Source organism: Lichenostomus cassidix, chromosome 2 (assembly GCF_008360975.1).
Source record: "Lichenostomus cassidix isolate B80296 chromosome 2, HeHo_3.0, whole genome shotgun sequence".
NCBI classification, from domain to species: Eukaryota; Metazoa; Chordata; class Aves; order Passeriformes; family Meliphagidae; genus Lichenostomus; species Lichenostomus cassidix.
The window spans coordinates 33,203,163-33,224,717 of record NC_139482.1 but is presented as its reverse complement, the minus strand read 5'-3'; the positions used below and the strand labels follow the sequence as shown (position 1 = coordinate 33,224,717).

Here is a 21,555-nt window from a genome sequence, read left to right as displayed (position 1 = left end):
GCTCTTCTCTTGATTCTTTCTTTTCCCAAATTGTGACCCTTTTTGCAGAATATGATAGCATCTGTGATTTATAAACTTCTAATCCTTTAAGGTTTGGGATTTCCCATGGCAGGTGCTGAAGGTATGGAAACCCATATGTGTTCATCATAGGAAAAGATGAGCTGACATCTTGCAACTCATATAAGTGATCCCCTTTCATTTCTGGATTTCAGTTCCGTAGATGGTTTCCAAATAATTTTTGCTAACTGTAAATAAAAAATATTATTTCAGATATTTCTATTCGATACTAAAACCAGTAAGAACTGCAAAGGGTCATCTGAGAAACATTCTGGAACTTAGACAAATCCTTGAAAAATTAAAATGGATGTTTGGATTGACCAGATGTAACAACATGGGACTTATGGGAGAATTGGAACAATTGGTCAGATCACTCTCTTGTTTAGAGAAAAACAGCTTCTGCCATAGTTCTTGTTGCTTCTGTCTTCTAGTGAATGATTTTTTTTTTCTGGAGCCTTCAAATGGACTGGAAAATATTAGTGCAGTCATTCAGAAAACTTGGAAGTTGATATTGGAAGGTGGTTCTTCCTGTCATTCTCAGTATACTCCAAGGTGAATGGCAACTGAAATTTACATCTGGAAAGCTTTCAGGAAACACAGGAGTGTTCTGCTGGCTTCCTGCAGTGTGCCCTGCTGGCTTCTTACAGTGTTTCCCTTGTTCTTTTCAGTTCTTTTCAGTTAGGTCCTGTGCAATTACAGCAAAACAGAGTATTTTGTCTTTGTGGTAGTAACCTCCTTGTGAGAGGAGGTTTGAAAACGGTGATGTGTTTTTTGAACCGTAAAACCTTTGGATTTTTATTACCTCTTTATTACCTCTTTCAGAGTACTTGGAAATAAAGGAACTGGATAAGTCACTTTTGATTTTCTTCCCTTTAATTTTTCTCATGGTCTTGCTCTGTAGATTGATTTTTCTAAGTGCAATTTTATCATTGCAAGAGGCTGTAATTCTACCAGAACTTCCTACTTCTACACACTGATTTATATTTGATCTGTATTTTGTATGCTGCAGTCAGGAAAACTTGAAAGGCTTGTAAGAGACTTTCTTCTTCTGTTATTATTTTTAAAAGGCTTGCCTTTACATGCAGACTGCATGTGTAAAGTGTAAAGTCATACCTCCATCTTAGACCAAATTAGCTTTCAAATGCAAAGAAGCTTTGAGTGTGATAGTTCACTGATCACTGAGCATAGCTTTTTACTTAAATTATCAGTAGTAGAAGAAATGTATCAAAAATGAGGCAATGAGGCAGAACATTCAAACCATTTTGTGTTTGCAGGAATACATAAAATGTGGAAAATGAAAACTGGCTTAGGACCTCTTCATTGAAATCTGCAACTGCTAGTTTTAAAGATGTGTTTTTAGCTGACTGTAGGAATTTGAATCTTTTCCTTCATACAGATGAAAGATTTTTCAGCTCCAACCAGTAATGTTAAAACTTTTTCTGATCAAGGATATGAGCTGTTGGAGCATTTAAAATGCACAAAGTGTGTATGTATGTTTCCTTTCAGAAGCTTAGCAGGCCAAGCCTTTGGCCAAGAGTCAGAACAGTTGGAACTTTGCAGACTACACAGCTAATCCAAGAGAGCTGCCAGTTGGCATAAGTGACTTCCATATATAAAACTTCATGCCATTTACATTGAGGTTTTTTGTTGGTTTTTCATGGTAGTCAGAGAATTTCCTTGTTTCCCAGGATTTCTTGGGTATTGCTTATTGTATTTATGGTGTGTTATGCTTCTGATCAGAGTACAAGTTAAAAGGTTCCCCTGCTAAAATATCCCTCTCACAGACTGAAATTCCCATTGAAAGATTTTTCTCTTTAGCTGAATTTGGCACTTCTCAAACTGTACTGCTTTGGTTTTTTTCTTCTTCTTTTTCTTTCCTTTTTTTTTTTCCCTTAAGACTTTTTAAAGGGGGCTTAAACTAGCTTCTAAGAACAATTTAGAAAAGGATGTATACACGCTACAACTTAGGAGAAGAGGCAGGGAAAAAAATTGGGAAATTATAAAGTTAGGAGGAAGAAAATTTATATGCTTTTTGTTTAATGAATGTGTGATTTGTGGAAAATCTAGCTTGCATGGTATTGGCAAAATTTGGGTAAGAGTTCACAGACTTCACTCTGGAGTGGGCTGCATAAGAGCTGTCAAAATATTGTTGAGTAATAAATACTTGGATGACTAGGACATTGAAAGTAAAAGAACATGTACTACTAATTTTGAAATATAATTTGAAAGTCCTTTGTTTCTCTTTGCAATAAATGACATTCGGCAGTTTTTCTGCTAAAACATATTAAATCATTCTTATGTTCACTTAAACAGTTGTCATTTCTTGGTCTCAGTGTAGGCTTATTTACTGAAATAAAAGGGCCAGTTGCCTGAAGATGGAATTTTAGACCTTTCAAAAGTACTAATTAAAAACATGATGACAAAATAAGAAAAGTAATAGGGAACTTCTAGTTCTAATTACCTCAAGTTTTTCTTAAGGTACTGTGATATATGGGTATTTCCAAGGGATTCTTATGTGTACCAGGTGGCTATTTAAAAATAGTAATAAATTGCAGACCAGAATTGCAGTATTACTTCTTCCAGGTGTTTTAGATGTTAAGCTGAAAATTGTATTTTTCACCTGGAGGTATTAAATGATAGCTTTTAACTTGCTGTTAGATAAACCTATAGGACTTTCTTCCTGTTAGCCATCTGGGAATACAGGAATCATGATATTGTTAAAGATGCTATCCATATGCAATTTGACATCATGCTGGTCATACTCCAGCTGTAGGCTCTTTATTCCTGGCCTTTTAATTTTCTCTGATTAGCTAACAGCACCTTCTGTGGTTCAAGCTATCATGTAGATATTCTGAGTCTTTAGTTAGGGTTTCTAATCAAAATTGGATGTGTGTGCTCGTCTGTGAGACAACACTGGGAAATTTCAGCTTGTCTGCATAATTTCGTGAGAATTCCCAGTGCCTCTAATTGATCCATGATGGTCTGGTTTGACTTGGTTCTATCTGCAAAGCAGGGGCATTGTTTTTATCTCTGTGTATTCCTGCCTACTTTATTTCTCATAACAAAGTTTGAAGCTGTTACACTGGCAGAATTTGTATCGCCAAACTCTACCACTGATGCAGTTTTCCGGTAGCTGTAATGTGGGCTTCTGGATGACTGAAACTTGTCTTGTGCTGAAATAATTGAGCAAAACTTAGTGATTCTTTAAACAAAACTTTTGCATGCCTTACAACATTTTTGTATGCCTTGCATTATAGTGGTGTGAGTGGGAGACCTTGTACAAGAGACCTTTTCTTTATTGCTGTATATCTCTTTCTTCTTGCCTCAGAAACTTTGAGAAACAGCAAAACTGGGGAGGCTGCTTTGTGAAGTGTTCAGTGCCCCCTTTTCTAACCCTGTGGAATAGTGCCTGCTCACAGCAGGAAACATCACTTTTTAAATAAAAATTTTCATCCCCATGTGCCATGGGTGTAATTTGTGAAATTTTAATAAATACCAGTGTGAAAGTTAAATCTGGATCAAGGGGTGAAAGCCACAAACTCTGTACATTAAGATGCTATGCAAAATGTAACAGTGGGTATTTTAGAACCAATTTGAAAACTATCAAAAGAATGCATTAATCCAGAACAATATTAGTTTATAAATTCAGAGTTAAGTTTGGATGAGGAGTATGTGATCCACAATAATTCCATTAGGCTGTGGATCCCAGTGAATGGAGTCTAACTGGCTGATTCCTGTAATTGGTTAAAAGAAAAAAGAAAGTTTCTTTGTCAAATGAAATGCTACAGCTACTAAAGAAACTTTGTTCAGAAAACAGATGAGGATTGAAAAGCCATAAATGTAAGATTTTAAAAATTTAAAATAACTAAATACACAGTTTAGGGTCTAAATAGAAATGACTAAAAGAGATCTCAAACATGCTAACTTCTTCAAAGGACTAGATGTAGTTTCTGTAAAGAATCCATGCAGTGGTTTTTAGGCTGCTTGGCCCACTGCCTTCTCCTCTGCTTACAGGAAGGAAGGGAGGAGAAAGGCTTATACCACTGTCCTTCTAAGGGATGAGTCCAGAAGAAATACTCAGTATTTAAGCCTCTGAGGGTGTGGTATTAGTGTTTGTAACCCAAACTTCATATCCCAAATTAGAAAGAATTATAACTAGAAACAGATGACAGTGCTTTAAGTATCCTTTATTAAAATACACCGCTGGCTCTTCTTAGAGGAATATATGAAGGCAAGTTATTCTGTGGAAATTATTGTAAACTATTAGAGACCACAATGGGTAATGATAGGGATCGCTCCAGAGCAGAACTTCATAGACTGAACAGCCTTTGGAACAAGCACTTTGAAGACCAAAATGCTGGCTTTTTGTGAACCAGTGTTTCAAAAGCTAAACATTTTCATTACATTTATTCCAGGAATGAGATGTGTTTTCTTTAACATTTATCTTTTGATTCTTGCATATTAAACTAATTCAGAGTTACCTGGCTTCTACAGTTGCAAAACGCTGAAGTAGTCTTTGTGAAAGTGTTCAAGACAGTGAATGAAGCTAATGACATTCTACGTGATCTTCCTACTGATAACTTTTCTTTAATCAGAATAATCTAAGAAATGGGATTTTTTTTTTCCAAATTCAGTATACATTAATCTTCTCTTCAATAAAAAAAGTAAATGTAGGGAGAAGATATGCAGAAGAAAATAAACCGCCTCCTCTTTTGCCTAGATTCACAGTGCTTGTGCAACAGATGTGACTCCAGTGTATTGCTATGTACAGATTCAAAGATAATTGAATCCTTCTGTAGTAGCTATTAAAAATGGGTAAATGCTGTATTTCCAGATCAAAATGAAATTGAGAGATAGGAAGAATTTTGGAAGAAGTGTGTGAGAAGGGGGGTAGGAGGGAGCAAAAGAAGACAAAATTACTTTTTTGTGTTGCTGGAAACATTAGCCTTTTTTTGCTCAACTTTAACACAAATATTTTCAGAATATCTCTGCCAATTTTGAATTGCAGCCTGAGAGATAGCATAAAAGCCCTGTGCTTGAGTACAAAACCACCTACTTTCTGCTTTTTCTGCAAGAGCAGGCTGTCCTCATGTGCCAAAAGACGAGCTGGTGGGGAAGAAGACCAGCCTGTCTGAACAGGAACCTTTTGCTGGAACTCTGGGAAAAAAAGTTTATGACCTTTGAAAGAAGAGGCAGGCAACTAAGGAAGAGTACAAGTATGTTGTTAGGTCATGCAGAGAGAAAATTAGAAAGGCAAAAACTTAATTTGTCCACCACTGTGAAAGATAATACAAAATGTTTTTATACATCTGTTAACAACAAAAAGAGGGCCAAGGAGAATCTCCATCCTTTATTAGGTTCAGAGAGGGAACATTGTTATCAAGGATGAGGAAGAAGCTGAGGAACTTTATGCCTTCTTTGCCTCAGTCTTCAACAGAAAGACCAAATATCCTCAGGGCAACCAGCCCTCTGAGCTGATAGATTGGGACAGGGAGCAGAAGAGACCCCTGATATCTAGGAGGGAGTAGTTAGTGATCTGCTGTGCCACTTAGACATTTACAAGTCTGTGGGACCAGATGAATTCATCCAAGGGTACTGAGGGAGCTGGCAGAAGAGCTCGCCAAGTCACTCCATCATTTTTCATCAGTCCTTGGTCATGGGGGAGGTCCCAGGTGACTGAAGGCTGGCCAATGTGACACACATTCACAGGAAGGGCTGGAAGGAAGATCCAGCAAACTACAGGCCTGTCAGCCTGCCCTCAGTGCCAAGGAAAGTTACGGAAGAGATCATCTTGAGTGCTGTCATGCGGCACATACAGGACAACCAGGGGATCAGGCCCAGCCAGCAGGGCTCTGGGAAAGGCAGGGCCTGCTTGACCAACCAGATCTCCTTTTACGACCAGGTGCCCACCTAGGAAATGAGGGAAAGGCTTGGGATGTTTTCTTAGACTTCAGTAAAGCCTTTGATTCTGTCTCCTGCACATTCTGGAGCAGCTGGCAGCTGGCCATATGGCTTGTACCAGTGGACTCTTCACTGGGTAAAAAACTGGCTGGCTGGCTGGGCTCAGAGAGTGGTAGTGAATGGAGTTACATCCAGTTGTGTCGATGCTGGGACTGGTTCTGTCGAATATCTTTATCAATGATTTGGATGAGGGGATCAAGTGCACCCTCAGTAGGTTCTCAGGTGACACTAAGGGTTTCAGTGCAATCAAAAGGAAGCTGGACAAATAATTTTCAATAATTATATTATTAATTATGATTTTTTTTAGGGGTTTTTTTAGTTAGAAGATAAAGAAATAGCAATGACTGCTTCCTCCATATAATCAAACTAGTGTATTTTTTCCAGTCAGTTTTCTTTTACAAGGAATGAGGAACAGTGAACTATTCTTATTTGAGCAAGACAACTTTACCATTATAATGGTTAAACCTCTGGTCCTCTACTAGGAAAACAAGCTGTAATCAACCCCTTAGCTGTTACTGAATTACGCTTATCTCCACTTCGCCTATTTAACTTCCCATAAGCACGCTAAGCACCTCTTTAGAATGCATTGACCTCTGATTATTTCTTGCTTTATGTATCCCTTAGCCCACATTGCAGAAGTAAAAAAAATCCTATTGGTAAACAGTGCAGAATAATACAACCTGGTTTTGTTTTATTTATTTTGTATACAGGATGAAATTTTTACATCTTTAGGTCCTCCAAAAATCAAAATTTCAGGCACAATGATTGAATTCCATGCTGTGAAGTGACACTGATAAAGCTTGTTTTTATGTAATGGACCAAATACACTGTTTCAGTAAGGTGAAAAATTACATTATTCAGGCTTTTGCCTGTTTACCAAGCTGCAAAAATTGTAGTCATGCTATAAGCTGTAGTCTTGAGATCTTTCTGAATCACAAGATATTCTGTGTTTGTGGGATTTGTGCAGTGGAACCTGTACATAAATACACCTATGTTAATAACATTAATGTTTTTCTGAAGTCAAAGCATGACTGGTAGAAAAGCTGGCTTTATGCTTGAGTGAGAGCATTTCACTTTCTTTTCACTGGAGGAATTTTTAGCCTGGCAGCAATAGTATTATAATAACTGCCAGCTGCTCACTTGGCACAAGAGTGCCTAGAACCAAGAGGAAGAGCCCAGTGCATTATACATATAATTTACTTTTCTCTACGATGAAGGTTTAGGCCTCATAAATATTTTGATCTGGTCTTTGATGGCTTTTGTACACATCAATCTGGAAATATGCATGTGGAGCATAACTGGCAGATTTGATTTTGGAGTACATTGGAGTGAGTCCCACCAGGATAGGAAGAGAAATTATTATGGGATTCTTTTGTGAGTGGGTGGTCAAGAATGAAGGAAAACCTGTAACATTAAGCAGATGGAACTCCCTTATTTTATACCACATATTGGGTATGCAAGATAATCATCTCCCTAAATATTGGGTAGTATTGAACTGGTCGTCACATCAAAAGAATAAGGTTCAAGACATTCATTGTAAGGTAGAAACTCAGGAATGTAAAGGAGACCTTTTTATATCCTCAACTCTGTGCTTGCCCACCACTGTCAGGACAACGACAGCAGAAATTAGGTCTGGAAGAGTAAACAAAAGCAATCATTGTGCCTTTCTCTATGTATAAACCCACACAGCTGCAAGCCACAGAGCATTTCTTATTCACAATGCCATTTTTCTCTTTGGTGTGTAAAACTGGCTTAAAAAACCACAGTGTACCAAAGGAGAAACCAGGGAAGATTGCTGTCCTTTGAACATCTTTATTTCTAAATCCTTTCATCGTATCTGGAAACAGACCATACAGGGGTAGGAAGCAGGTAAAAAAGGCGTGGTGATCTATACTGGTCTTGTTTTGGGAGTGAAGTTTTGCTCTGATCTTGTAGTCGCTTTGACCATAAGTTTCTCATCAACAGACATTGAGACACCCAAGAAAGATAGTACCAGTAGGTGCTATCTGCATCCCCAGGACACAAGCTTCTTCCATCTCTACACAAAATTTCTTATAGTGAACAATCTCCAGTGAAACTGCAGATAACTGGAATTCAGGCCATTTCACCTGCATCCATGAGGGAAGGGGAAAATTCTCCTTGTAATGAAGACATCCTGGGGCATGCATGGGAGTATAACATGGGAAATTCTGAACTCTAAAGTTAGAGTATGTGATTTGAAGCATGTTGCTTAATTTGCCTTATGGTTCTTTATTTAAACTAAATAGTAATGCTTTCTTTCTTGGCAGTATTCCTCTGTCTTAGATTCCTTATAGAAGGAGCTGTCTTACTCAAAGCCTTATGCTGCAGTGAATTAATGAACCTCTGATCTCAGCTGCTGGTGTAATGTAAACAAATGCTGCTTTACTATAACAAAACACTGCTTTAGTGATACTTTTTGATGAGATTTGTGTCAAGCCTGATATATTTATAATGAATGGGGAAGAAATATCCTGATTGAAAACAACTGCAAAAACCAACTTAGTACGTAAATTCCACACTTTCTTCTGGGCGTTCCCACATCTAGCGGTTGCAGTTCACTCTAAATCCTATTTGAGATGTGGACAAGACAGTAAAGGAATGAAAAAACCGGAAGAAAGATAGACAGATAATAAACTTAGAAGTCTTCCATGCAGAATCTTGGCAGTAACTGTAAGGAAGATGTCACTCTCTCCTCTTTCTTGCCCATGTTGTTTTTGTTGTAGTACTGGGACAAGGGTATATCCGTGTTTGTGCCTCCTTCCTGCCACATATGCACAACACCTGTGGTTCCTGAGAATCTGGGAGGAGGTGGTTCTTTCTCTTTCCTTTATGCTTTTCATACTACTTATTCTCCCTCCCCTTCCTTCTGAAGGTACAGGGCAATGAAAGAAGGAATTTAACCAGATTTATGCTTTTTCTTTCTTGTACAGCTGTATGTGTCTCGGGATATTACAATTGGGTCTGTTTCTCCTGCACTTCAACTAAAGTCCCATCATATTTTCTGGTTCCTAGGCTTCTCTGACAGAAGGATAATAACATGCATATGATCTTTTTCTGCTTCAGCTACTTACATATTGTGAATGGCAGTGGGGCTGACCAGCTGCAGTTTGTTTTTTTGAGTTACTGCTTCATTTGCTTTGAGGAATAAAAAAAGAAAACTGGCTTCTCTACAGGTTAAGGGTGGGAGGAGGACTTCTTTCAGTGCCCTGTGTAAAATAAATGAAGTATCAGAAAATACCATCACCAGATTTATCCTGACTTGTCTTAGCAGAGGTAGCAAAATTGAGAGTGGAATTTTGCCTCTATGAAGTAGTCAGTTCAGATGACAAAATAACAACATTAAGGAGTCCCAAAAGGATGTGCTTCTCTGGGACTGTGTTGTCCCATTTGATTTGGCTGTTCACTAAATGATCACTGGCCAAACTTCCTCATCAAAACCCAAACTGATATAAACAATCCTGGGTAAAGTTAGATCTAAACGGCAGTTGAAATTCTTAAATTGTAAAATCTATGAGTGAACTGCTTTTGTTTGTTTGTTTACTTAGGTTTTATGTCTTCCTCATCTGGGGGGTTGCACTGTTCTAAGATGAGCCCTACTCGATGAGGTAGAGCTGTAAGTGTTGCACGCTGATGCCTCCCAATGACCAATATAAAGCAGCACACGATTCACATTTGTTAAACTCATCATCTCCCCCCCTCATAATACCATCATTACATCATCTTTGTAGGTAACTATTAAACTGATCACATACCAGCCAGCAAGTGTCTTTGTGTTAAATTCCCATTTAATGTTGGACAATGATTACATATTACCAAGCAAAGGGAGGACAGCTGCATCACTTTAAAATGCATATTCATTGTGCTCTTGTATTTTTAACACAATAGTCAGAATTCCATAGAACCTAAGATAGAAATTAGTGTACTCCTAATCCTTAAAAAGTAATATTAATAAAAAAATAAAGTGGAAATAGCAAGGTAAATAAAATTCTATCCACTGTCTTATGGTACCCAACAAAATATTTTGCTGTCTAAAGAGCTGGTTGTATTATTTTAGGAATGTCTTCTCATTTTGAGTATATTCATGCTCAAAAAAAATAGCATTCTCTGCATGTTCCTATCTCTTTCTTGTCTTTTTCTTGTCAGAACTGTATTTAAATAAAACTACCATAAAGTAACTAATTTGTGAACACTGAATTAAAAAAAAAATCTATTTTAGGGAACAACCTAAAAAACTAGGAAATTGACATCACCTTCCAGAGACAGTGCTTGCTTCAAGGTCAGACCATTGATCTTTCACCCAAACTACATAATTTAAAGTGATATTTTTAGCACAGAATTCGTCTGATAATATCAGCCCTTTTCTGTATGTTTGTATTGATAGAATGTAATGAGATTACATATATTCTGATGAATAATTGCTGCCTTGTAAACTTGCCACCTACCTACAGCGACTCTTATGAATATTTGATGATAGTAAGTAGTAGGAACTTCACTGTGCTGCTTACATGAGCTTAAAAAACCCAGCAGCCCAGGAGTCCCTTTTGTTCTGCTTTTTTTGCTTGGGGTAAGCAGTATGTTATTTATATCCATAATAAATATTAGACACATCTAACTTATTGCTGTTCTTAATACTAGGAGTTCGGTTTAAAATGTAATTCTGTTGTTTTAGGAGGGAAAGGATGTAAGATGGAAGACAAAATTTTTAGCATTTAAATTTCTATTTTAAGATGAGGTGGGGTCAACTGGTCAGTCTTATGCTTCTTGCTATGAATTAGCAGTTGAGAAAAAGAAAGAATAAAGTGAAGTAAACTCACCATTTTGCAGATGCAGACTTATGTGTCTAAAATGACTGTCTGTAGGTCAACAGTTTTGTAGACCTCTGTGCAATGTCTTTGGTTTATCCAGTATCATCTTACACATCCTACAGGCAGTAGTTTTGTATCATATTGCAAATTAGGCAATATCTGTCAGCAGCAGGCATCACCTTTCATTGTCTCTTTATCTGGTTTCTTTTTTTGTACATGTGTAATAGAGGGTCCTCAGCTTGTATGTTGTTTCAAAATATTTTTGTATGAAGTCAGTATTGAAAACCCCATTTCTGATTTAATTGTGTTGAATTGTGATTCTTGATTTTATTTGCACATTTGAAAACTTAGTGCTTTCATTATCCAGCTTGCTTTACAGGCCATTTTCGAAACAATTGCTGTATTTTGTTTAGCTACATATTTTTCCTTCTGAGACTTGCAGGGCCTGTTTTTCTTAAGTGGTGAAGACAACAGCAACAGCTCTGACATTGATAGGTAGATGTTTCGTGTACTTAAAATAACCTGGCATAATAGTTACCAGAATTATTTTTTTCAGTAGCTCCTGCATATTAACAGTGTAAAATCCATAATTTTATTAATGCTCCTATAGCAGTTTTCTTGAAAAGCAGTGCTTTACAGAATTCATTTTTCTTTCAGGGAATCAGTTTCCTCCTGTTGCAGCTCAGGATCTTCAGTTTGTTCTGAAGGCTGGATACCTGGAAAAACGTAGAAAAGGTGAGTTTAGCTATCTTTGTGAAAGCTAGTGCATATTTCATGTCTGGGAAGTCTATGTGTCTGTATTTGATGTTATACACATGAACAGCTTTTTACAGGAGTGATAAATAAAATTAGTAGAAGCTGAAATGTTGAAGCATTATTATGCAAAAGAAGCGTAGTACATAATTGCTTCTATAGTATTGAAAGAAGATCTTATTTCTTTATTGACTAACAAAATCATGCTGTGAAAGTCCAGTCAGCCATAATTCAGAGACTTTCAGATATTTTTGAAGAAAACATTAGGAACGTATCTACAAGTACCATATGTTGACTTCATGTTTCAGTGAGCATCAAGATTTATTTTCCTTCAAGAGGGCAAATATTGATCTCAGCTTTGGTTCAGTCAATATTTACCTTGATTCAATAAATCTTATATTGTCACTTTAATACCCACTTAATGCTGCGATAACTCTAGGAAATATTTAGGAAGTTGTTCATTATTTCCTTATATTTAATGTTACACATGACTTCCCTCTTTATATGAATTCAAATTCCTATTTGTTTTCTTGCCACCCATTTTTATTTCTAATTTCCTTCTCAGTGCCATGCATTTCCTTAGTTTCCTTTCCTTAGTGTCTTTCTAGGCTCCTCCTCCCTCTTACCTCACTCACCCTTGAAAAGAAGGAACACATTTTTGTTCAATAAAGGCATAAACTGATATAACACAAATTGTATTAATTTCAGACCACAGTTTTCTTGGCTTTGAATGGCAGAAGCGTTGGTGTGCCATCAGCAAGACGGTCTTCTATTACTATGGAAGTGACAAAGGTACTTAAAACAATTATTACAGAAATGATGTTTAAAGCTCAGAAGAATACAAAAATTTTAGTGGAGTTGGAAACAAAATCAAACATAATTTTAAGAGATGGAATGAAATTTTTAAAAGAAAGTTTTAAATATGTGAATTTTTAAAATGTGTAAATATTCCTCAGAACCTGTAAGTGATACAGGGAAACAGGGAAACTGAGGAAAAAAGGTTAGGTTTCTTGCAAAGCTACTTTGCCAATAACAGCTGGCAGTTCAGTTTGATAATATGCTGGTACTCAGCTTTTTTACTAGATAGAAAATGTTCTTTCTTTCTAAATAGGATATTAATTTGGAAACATCCTCTAGTAATTATACCTTCTGAGTTCCTCAGAGATGGTTCTATCCAGGAAAATATTAGTCTAAAAGCTGCACAGTGGAGTTCCTTGTTTCTTTTAAAAGAGTTTATGTTCTGGAAAAGCTAGAAATTAAGTAGTGTATTTAACTAAAGCCAGCCATGGAAACTAAAGCAAACTTCTGAAAGTGACTTTTAACATTAAATGGCCAGTTGGGAAAGAATTTGGCATAAATGTTGTGGTATTATTTTGAACTTTTAAAATTGATAGTCAAATAAAACATATTTAAATGGTGCATTTGATGGTTAATGGTAAACGAAATGATACAGAAGTATATCTGAGTAAATTTTAAAAGTACACTATTGTCTTCCCCCCACCCCCTTGCCCTCCCTGCCATCCAAAAAGGAAAAATCCAGGGCAAACTTTCCATTGAAGTTTTTAAATTTTTTTTTTCTTTTTCTTTTGTTTTATGTTTGTCTTTTTATTTTTGAGATTACTGCAGGTAGTTATTGTGTGTGGTATTTTTATTCAAAGACTAATATAATTTGCTCCAGTTGGTTTCATTTCTTGGTATACTGATTCATTTAAGCTCATCCTCTCTTTAAAAACATAAGAAATAAAGAGTCTAATTGTAAGTCCAGTTTTCATTTTGCTAGTTTCCCAGCAGGTCCTGTTTTCAGAGTTGTGTTAGTGTATCTGCTAAATGTTTTCTTTTCTTCTTTACGCTTACCTTGGGATTACAAATTGATCAAGCTTCACAAACATGTGCAATCTTTATTCAAGAATTTTAGGAGGTGTGGCATTATACTGATTTGTCAGTACTGACTGATTTCTTTCTCTGGAAAACGATTATGTGCTGTTTGATTATATATAGTTATACATTGCACAGTACTTTAAAATGGCAATTTTTTTCAGAATATATTGCTACTTCATAAGGATTGTTCTTGATTATAAAATCTTTGTATTTTTGTCTATTTTTTTAGAAAAAAAAAGGTTTGATTTTATTTTACATTCTTTTCCTTGTGGCTATGCTAATGACTGTTTATGCTTTCTAGCATACGGTCTTTGTATTATGGCAGGCATGCTGCCCACCTGGTCTTTGTTACTTTATTTTCCTATTTTTTTTTCTCTTGCAACAGCCTGATTATCAAGTCTGTATTGCAATTTTTATTACCTGTGTTGAAAGTTAAGATACATGGAAATATGTTCCCTAGCACTCAGAAGGTTGGTGTCATGTTAGAAATTGACTGATATTCTGTGGGATTTCTTTTGTTTGTGGATATATAGACAATTTTTTTGGCTAATGCATTTACAGCTTTTATAGGCTGCAGATTGTTTGGGGAAGGTCCCCCTAACCATAGTGTAACGATGTGGGAGAAGCACATAGTACATGGGAAGTGCATTGAATCATAGAATCATTTAGGTTGGAAAAGACCTCTAAGAGACCTCATTGAGTCTAAGCATTAATGCAGCACTGCCAAGCCCACTAGTAAACCCTGTCCTAAGTACCACATTTGCATGTCTAGTTAACACCTCCAGGGATGGTGACTCCACCACTTCTCTGCACAGCCTGTTTCAATACTTCAAAAATCTTTCAGTGAAAAAAAAATTTCCTAATATCTAATCTAAGCCTTCCCTGGCACAACTTGAGGCTATTTCTTCTTGTCCTATCACTTGTTAACTTGGAAGAAGAGAATGACCCCCACCTCATTACAACCTCCTTTCAGGTAGTTGTAGAGAGCAAGGCATAGTTGAACTCCGAACAGTAATTCATGGAGGAAGCAAACAAACCAGATGCATGAATTTCTGCCGTACATCCATTGGATTGATGCTTGTAGTGCAGAAAAACTAGTTAAGCATGGTGTAGTGACTAAATCTTGTAATATGGGATAACTAAATCACTCCTGAACTTGACTTTGAATAAAAAAAAAATCTTTTTCTAGACTAGTCAGAGGTTCTTTTTTCAGGCCTGTGATGCCATCATATAAAAAAGCGCGTGTTCCAGTGCAGAAGCAACTCAGCAGAAACTGGTGAGTTTCTTTCATTGTGCAGAAACTGGTCACCAGCCATGGCAGACTAGTGTACTGTTAGAAGTGAGCTGACATCCTAATGGTTGTGAATGTATGTGCTGCAGTTTATCATGCTGTTTAGCTGCAGATTGTCAGCATGGATGAGGTGTATGATGAGGCAATCCTGAGCAGGTCTGGTGTGTTGGTTTTGCCTGACCCAGTTTTTGGTAGTGGGAGGGTCACAAAGATGGCTTCTGTGAGAAGCTTCTGGAGGCTTTCACCATGTCTAGCAGAGCCAATCCCTGATGGCTCAGAAGAGGGACATGCTGCTGGCCAAGCCTGGGCCAATGAGAGAGGTTGGTTACGCCTCTGTGATGACTTATTTAAGAAGAAATCAAAACAATGGGTGCACATAGTTCTTCTTATCCAGAGAAGGAGGAGGAGGTTAGAATATGTGAGGGAAAACAACATGGAGACACCAAGGTCAGTGGAGAAGGAGAGGGAGGAGGTGCTCCAGGCGCCGGAGCCAAGGATCCTCTGCTAGCCTTGGTGAAGACCATGGTGAAGCAGGTTGTCCTCTGCAGCCCATGGGGTCCACGGGGGGTGCAGAGATCCACCCACAGCCCTTGGGGAGGTGCCCATGCCAGAGCAGGTGGATGCCTGGAGGAAGCTGTGTTCCAGTGGGAGTCCCAGTGGAGAAAAAGGCCTTGCTCCCGAGTTCTAACAGCCTGGCTTTGGAGGTCTGCACCCTGTGGAGGAGGGACCCACACCATGGCAGTCTGGGAGGACTGTCTGCCCATGGCAGGAGGCTCACTTTGCAGGAGGTTTGGGCTGCTGCTCGTGAGATGGACCCACGCTGGAGGAGTTTGCAGAGAGGTGTCTCCCGTGGGAGGAACCCCAGGCTACGCAGAGGAAAGGACTCCTCTCTCTGAGCAGTGGAAGAAGATCTTGGTGATGAACTGACCTAAACCCCCAAACCCTGTCTGCTTGTGCTGCTGGTGGGAAGGAGGGAGAGGGATGAGCGGAGAAATGGCATCTTTAAGGGCTTTATTTTACATCTCATTATCCTCCTCTGAGTCATGTTAGTAATAAGAAACTTTTTAACTTTAAGATCAGCCTGTTTGGCCGTGAAGTACTTTTCTCCTGGTTCCTTATCTCAGCTCATGAACTCTTTTGTGTGTTAACGCTTTTTTTCCTCTCCTCTGCCCAGCTGTGGCAGGGGAGAGTGGAGTAAGCTGATGTCGTGGGGTGTCTGGCATTTGGCCAGGGTCTAGATCATGACACCTGGCATTTACTCACTGGAACTGTTTTCACTCCCAGTCTTGTGGCCATCAGTGTTACCTGCTATAGTATGCTGTTGTGCTGGGGGCCTTCTTCTTTTACTGTGACCCTTGATGCTGTACCAGGTAACTTGGACCATGTCAAAATTCAGTGTGTGTTCTTACCATCTGTAAAACAGCATCGAAGTGTGTGTTTGGCTGGCTTTGTGCAAAATGTGTGAAGCTGGTTTCAAAGTGATGAGGATTCCATACGTACTCTATCCTGCTGCCTGCATCACTTTAGGTGGGTAGTGGGCTGCTAGTGGCTGTGTGTTGGGGGATGTAATGCTGAGAGGCAGCAAGGATTTCTAGGTCCATCTTGTCTTGTTCTGAATTGTGTCTGTTTTTAAAACCAGACACATAGGTGAATAATCTGTGACAGCTATTTGTGTTTGCTGTAATGTGTGTTTTGTTGGCCAAAATTTGATTTGCATGCTTAAGTATCAGTGGAAATGTAACTGAGTGGTAAACATGAGGCTATAGGATGCCTTTTTATTATTTGTATAGATTTATTGTTTCCAAAACACTTTTAATTCTTCTTTCTCCCTTCTGCATTGTGAAAACAAGAAGTGTGGAAGCATATAAAGCTCACAAACATGTAAGGAAGAGTTTCACAATCATTTACTGCAAGCTGAATGATGAAAAATATGGGGCCTAGTCCAAAAGTATACAGTACAAGATAAAACCTGTCAACTACAGTAAATGGCTGTGTTTGTGTACGTGTATGTCTTCACCTAAGAGACTACAAGTGTCCTTTCAATGGTTGTGATGCCTGCAGGCTGGTGTATGTCTTGTTTCCCTGTTTTCTCTTCTGTTTTCTCCTACATTTGGTGCAGCATTGGGTAGTGAAACAATGTAATTTATCCCTGCAATATAGACAGGTATAAGTGAATCACCTACTTTTTTTCCCTTGTGCACTGATGAATGGAGTAGATGGAGAAACAAGGCTTAAAGGTTTGAGCTAATTACCTGTCTGAAACAGGTATTGCAGGAAGCACGTGTGTAATTACACCTATGCTGTGATATCAGCTGCCAGCACGTGGCCCACAGCACTGCAGAGGAGTGTGTTCAAATGTCAGAGCTGGGTGGGATTTCGAGAAGCTTGCCTGGTCCTCCTTTTCATAGTCTGTCCTTCAATAAATCTTTTATAGTCCTCTCTTTTCTTTTCTTTCATGCAGTTGCACCCTGAGTTGAGCACCCTGGTTTCCTATCATTTTTCTATATGATCTCTGGCTGTTCCTGTATCCTCAGTCACCAAGATGGTATGGATAACCTTTCAGACCTCAAAGTGCATGTGAAGAAGGAAAGTTAATTTGTTGCTTTATAAATGATTGAATTAATGGCTTCATTACTTCTTTCTCACTAGGCCACAATGTTATATGCCCTTCTGTCTCAGCAAACTGGAGAGATCAGCTAAATGTTTAGCAAGACAGTAATTGATAACATTATGGTAATTTTTCCCCTGCTAATGGGCACTAAAAATTTATTTTCATTTTTATAACTTGAAAATGGTATCTGCCTGCCTGCCAGTAATATGATGTTAAAGAGGGGTATAATTCAGAGGCTTTTAGATAAGTCTAAGTTTTTTTTTTTTTTTTTTTTTTTTCCCTGTTTCTTTAGTTTTAACATGGAGATGATAATTTTGGATTTCACTGAATAATAAGATAGTGATGACCAGGCCAGTGGGGAACTACTTCTGTTTGGGCAGAAAAGGGAATTGTGCAAGCTCAACAGGACTGTGTTGTAGCAGGATGATGATAATCAAAGGCATTTATCTAATGTGTACTGGATCTTCTACTATGAGACTGTTAAATCCAGTCATGCTTGCTGCCAATAATGCATCATTAAAAAAATGACTACTGGGTATAAGCAAACTGAATAAAAACAATTCAGTGAGCTAAGTCATTGCTTCGATTTCTTAATTATTTTACAATTTCAGTTTTTCAGAGGACTTGATTAAAGGAAAGAAGAAGAAAAAAAGTTGATTACATTTCACATCTGCTGTCTAAAAGGGAAGAAGTTTTGTGCATGCATTTGGAAAAGACTGTTCCAAAAGCTGGAAAAGGAATTACCGTTTTGGAGATACTTACACTGAACTATTTTTAGATAGCAGACAGCCTGCACATGGAAAAGTATGTGAAACTACATTTAGCACGAAGCCATGTAAACTGTAAAATCTTACAGGCTTCTAATTTCAAGATGAAGAGAGTTAAATTATAAATTCTAATAGTATCTATAAATACTTTATCACTCTCTGAAATCTTTCTGTTTGCCTTTGTTCCTTATGTCTTTCTCTGTAACTTCTTTCCTTTCTACTATCCAAGTCCTCTCTGTTCTTCAGAATGCACTAATTCTTTTTACATGTGCTAATAATATGAGCATATCGCCTTAGGCCTCAAATTTACAACCCAGTAATTTCAAGATCTCATTGAAGGTTTACCCTTCTTTGTTTTAAATGTTCCCATGGACTTAGTTACGCAAGGTTACTTCAAAACGCTTTTTCTCTGCTTCCCTTGAGACTCTCTTTACCCAATATAATATTGGCCCTGTTTCTGTTGTTAAAAACATTTAACTGTTTTTAAGATGAATGAAGTTTATATGTAAGAGAAATGTTTAAAGGCTTTCCAGTTTTATTCAGATCTGAAGTTTCTCTATTTTAAATATAGACCCCCCATATTTATTTCTCCCAAATATCTGTAAACTAGCTTTGATTTTTTTTAATATTAAGTGCCTGATTCTCCACTCTGCTATACTACTTTTTTATGATTCTAAATTCCTATTGCAAAATTATATACACAGATGGAGATTTATTTTTCTGTTGTGTGCCTGACATGGGAAGAAAGGGAGAGAGGAGGGTGAGCAGATGACAGCAAAGTACAGCTTATGCTGAAATGAGATTTGGCTTCATTGTAGAACAACTTCTGCTTAATGTTGTTCACAATCCTTTTTGCTTTTACAAGACTGATATTACACTTTTTGCATTACCGTTTTATGTTTTTCTGGGACAACTTAGGGGTTTCCTGTTGTTGAATTGAAAAGCTCTCTCTTGAGAAAATGACAGACAGCAAAAATGCTATCATTCTTCAGAGGAGTGTGTTCTGTCAGCATATGTCTCTCTAGTTCCTCCTAAGTATGCTGTTGTATTTCTGCCTAAGCAAAACTCTGGCTCTGATTTGAGGGTTCAAAATTAAAGTTAAATCTCTGTAATGGAAACGTGCTTCTTGAAGCTACTGTTAAGACTCCTGCCATATAAAACTAACAATATCTAATTTTAAGTCTCTAGGTAAAATCTTTAAACCTTCAAAGTTTTTAAATATTGGAAACTCTTTAATTCTCCCTAAAGCACAGTCTCCAGAAAATATTTCTGGTATAAACAGTTTAACTCTGGATGTGAAAGTTCACTGGAGTCGCTGTGGCACTAACTTCACAGGGCATCTTGAAACCAAAAGCCCAGGTCTGTCCAAACCCATTTAGCTGCAAACCTGTGTTGTTAAGTGAAGTCGAGGTGATTGTTGAGTCTGGTGATCCCAGGATGGCCCTGCCTTTCAGTCTGCACCTGACTGCTGTGCCTGACTGGCCAAGCAGCTACTGTGGGTCATGGTTTGCTGTGTGGTTGGCCTCCAGTCCTAACTGGAAAGGTGTATTCTGCAGGAGCAAATGGGCTTTGTAGACCTGCATTGTTTGTCACCATCAGAGCAGGCAGTGGAGCTAAAGCTGACCTGTGTTCTGCTATTCGGTATTTGTGAAGCCATTTCTAGGTCTTATCTCTGCCTTGCTGCCACAGGGAATGTGAATGCATACTCAGTCTTTCTCTCAACTTTAATAGGTTTGAGTCAGGGCTGTGAAGTACCTCATTGTCTTAGTATCTTCTAATTTTCAACATTTTAGGTTATGCATGATGCAACACTGGACTTTAATCAGAGGTTACTGCTAAGACTGTTGGAAGTAAAAGTAGCAATGCTAAATCTTGTCTGTTGCTATAATGGTCATTGAAAGAATATAATAGCAAAAGATGGAGATATATACATATATATATATACACATATATATATATATTTGGTGGTGCATACAGGTAATTTTCATTAGCACTAAAATAATGTGTTTAGAGAGATAAGACAAAAACAGTATAAAGAGCAAAGCAATCAAATAGATGTATGCACCATCCCTTTCCAAAGCACAGCATCTTTGTGGTTTAACTGCAATGCTCTTTGAAAGAACGAGTACTAGTGCAGAGATCACTGGAGATTAGCTCTGTAAAAGTGTATTACCATAAAAGGGATCATCCATGTCACAGAGAGGCAGTCTCAGAAATAATCCAAGAGAGTAAATTTGAATACTTGCCTCATTTTTATCTTGACAAAATGTTTTTACCTTTTGAACCTGGTGTTTGTTTATTCTGCCTGTGTCCTCCTATCTTCTAGGGTTTTGATAAACCTCCAGCATGGGAGAGTGAGAAATTGATGTGTTTCACTTCATCTTCTCCCTGAGGTCACAAGTGAGGGAACAATAACATTCCTGGGCAGAAATGAATTTCATTAAAAGGGACCTAGTTAACCTATTGCAAGTTATTATTTCTAATATCTGCCTTGGTGTGATTTCATGAATTTTGCATGTGTGTGCTGTTTGAAATAGGGGTAGAGGACTGAGCAAATATAAAATATTAGTACTGTATTATTAGTACTTATTTAAGACAGAATAAAACTTACTGTGGGGAAGGGACTAGAAGTGAAAATTGAATAGTGTCCTGGATTTTCTCATGTAATTGTGTTATTTGGTATTTACTTGCCCTGGGTGAGAGTTCATAAAAAGGTGGAAGGACAGAGAATATGTGTCTATGTATATAAAATTACTAGCAAGAGTATTGGACTGGTGACTGCCCTTCTGTGCGTTTATGTTCACATTGCTGTGTTAGCCAATTTTTGCCCTCCCAGGAGTGGAAACAGATTTTCTTTCCTATTATGTTTCCAGGAATATGACAAAAACTCGTCGAAAACTGTCATTTTCCTGTTTTATCTACTGTAGAAGTTTTCTCCTTTTGTTGACAAGCATAAGCAATCGATGCTCAATTTGCACCTAAGTTCTATTCAGCAAGACTTGAAGTAGTTTTGCTGCTGTGCTTGGTGCTTACTGTTAATCGATGCTTTTCTGTGTAAAAAAAAAACCCACACTAAATGGCACTTTTTAAATATGCAAGTGCACTTTGTTTGCCTGTGCAAAATGTGAACCATGATGCCTGTCTTCACTTGAATGCTGCACTGTGATCTGCAGAAACTGCAAAACTTTAATTACCTCTACATTTTTGGTTTGCTTTTAATATTCACCAAAATATGTCAGGGCACATAAATTCCAATGCAGAGTTTGGTCTGAAAGGCTCGAAAGGAATACACAGGTGCCACTTGCCCAACATGCAGTGTATTTAAAGTCAGATCTGTTGTAAGTGATACTTTTAAAAACCAGAACCTTTGTAAAGTAAAATTGTCTTTAAAACAACCACATGGCAGTACAT

General features: G+C 37.8%; 1 protein-coding gene across 2 annotated transcripts in view; it reads left to right on the top strand.

Moving 5' to 3' along the window:
• Positions 1-21,555, top strand: part of SKAP2 (src kinase associated phosphoprotein 2) — a 119,787-nt gene that overhangs the window by 58,174 nt on the left and 40,058 nt on the right. For both annotated transcript variants that reach the window (XM_085050973.1, XM_085050974.1), the window contains 2 exons: positions 11,502-11,579; positions 12,306-12,389. In XM_085050973.1, coding sequence (XP_084907099.1) covers positions 11,502-11,579; positions 12,306-12,389 — 162 coding nt within the window. The remainder of the gene's footprint in view (positions 1-11,501; positions 11,580-12,305; positions 12,390-21,555) is intronic.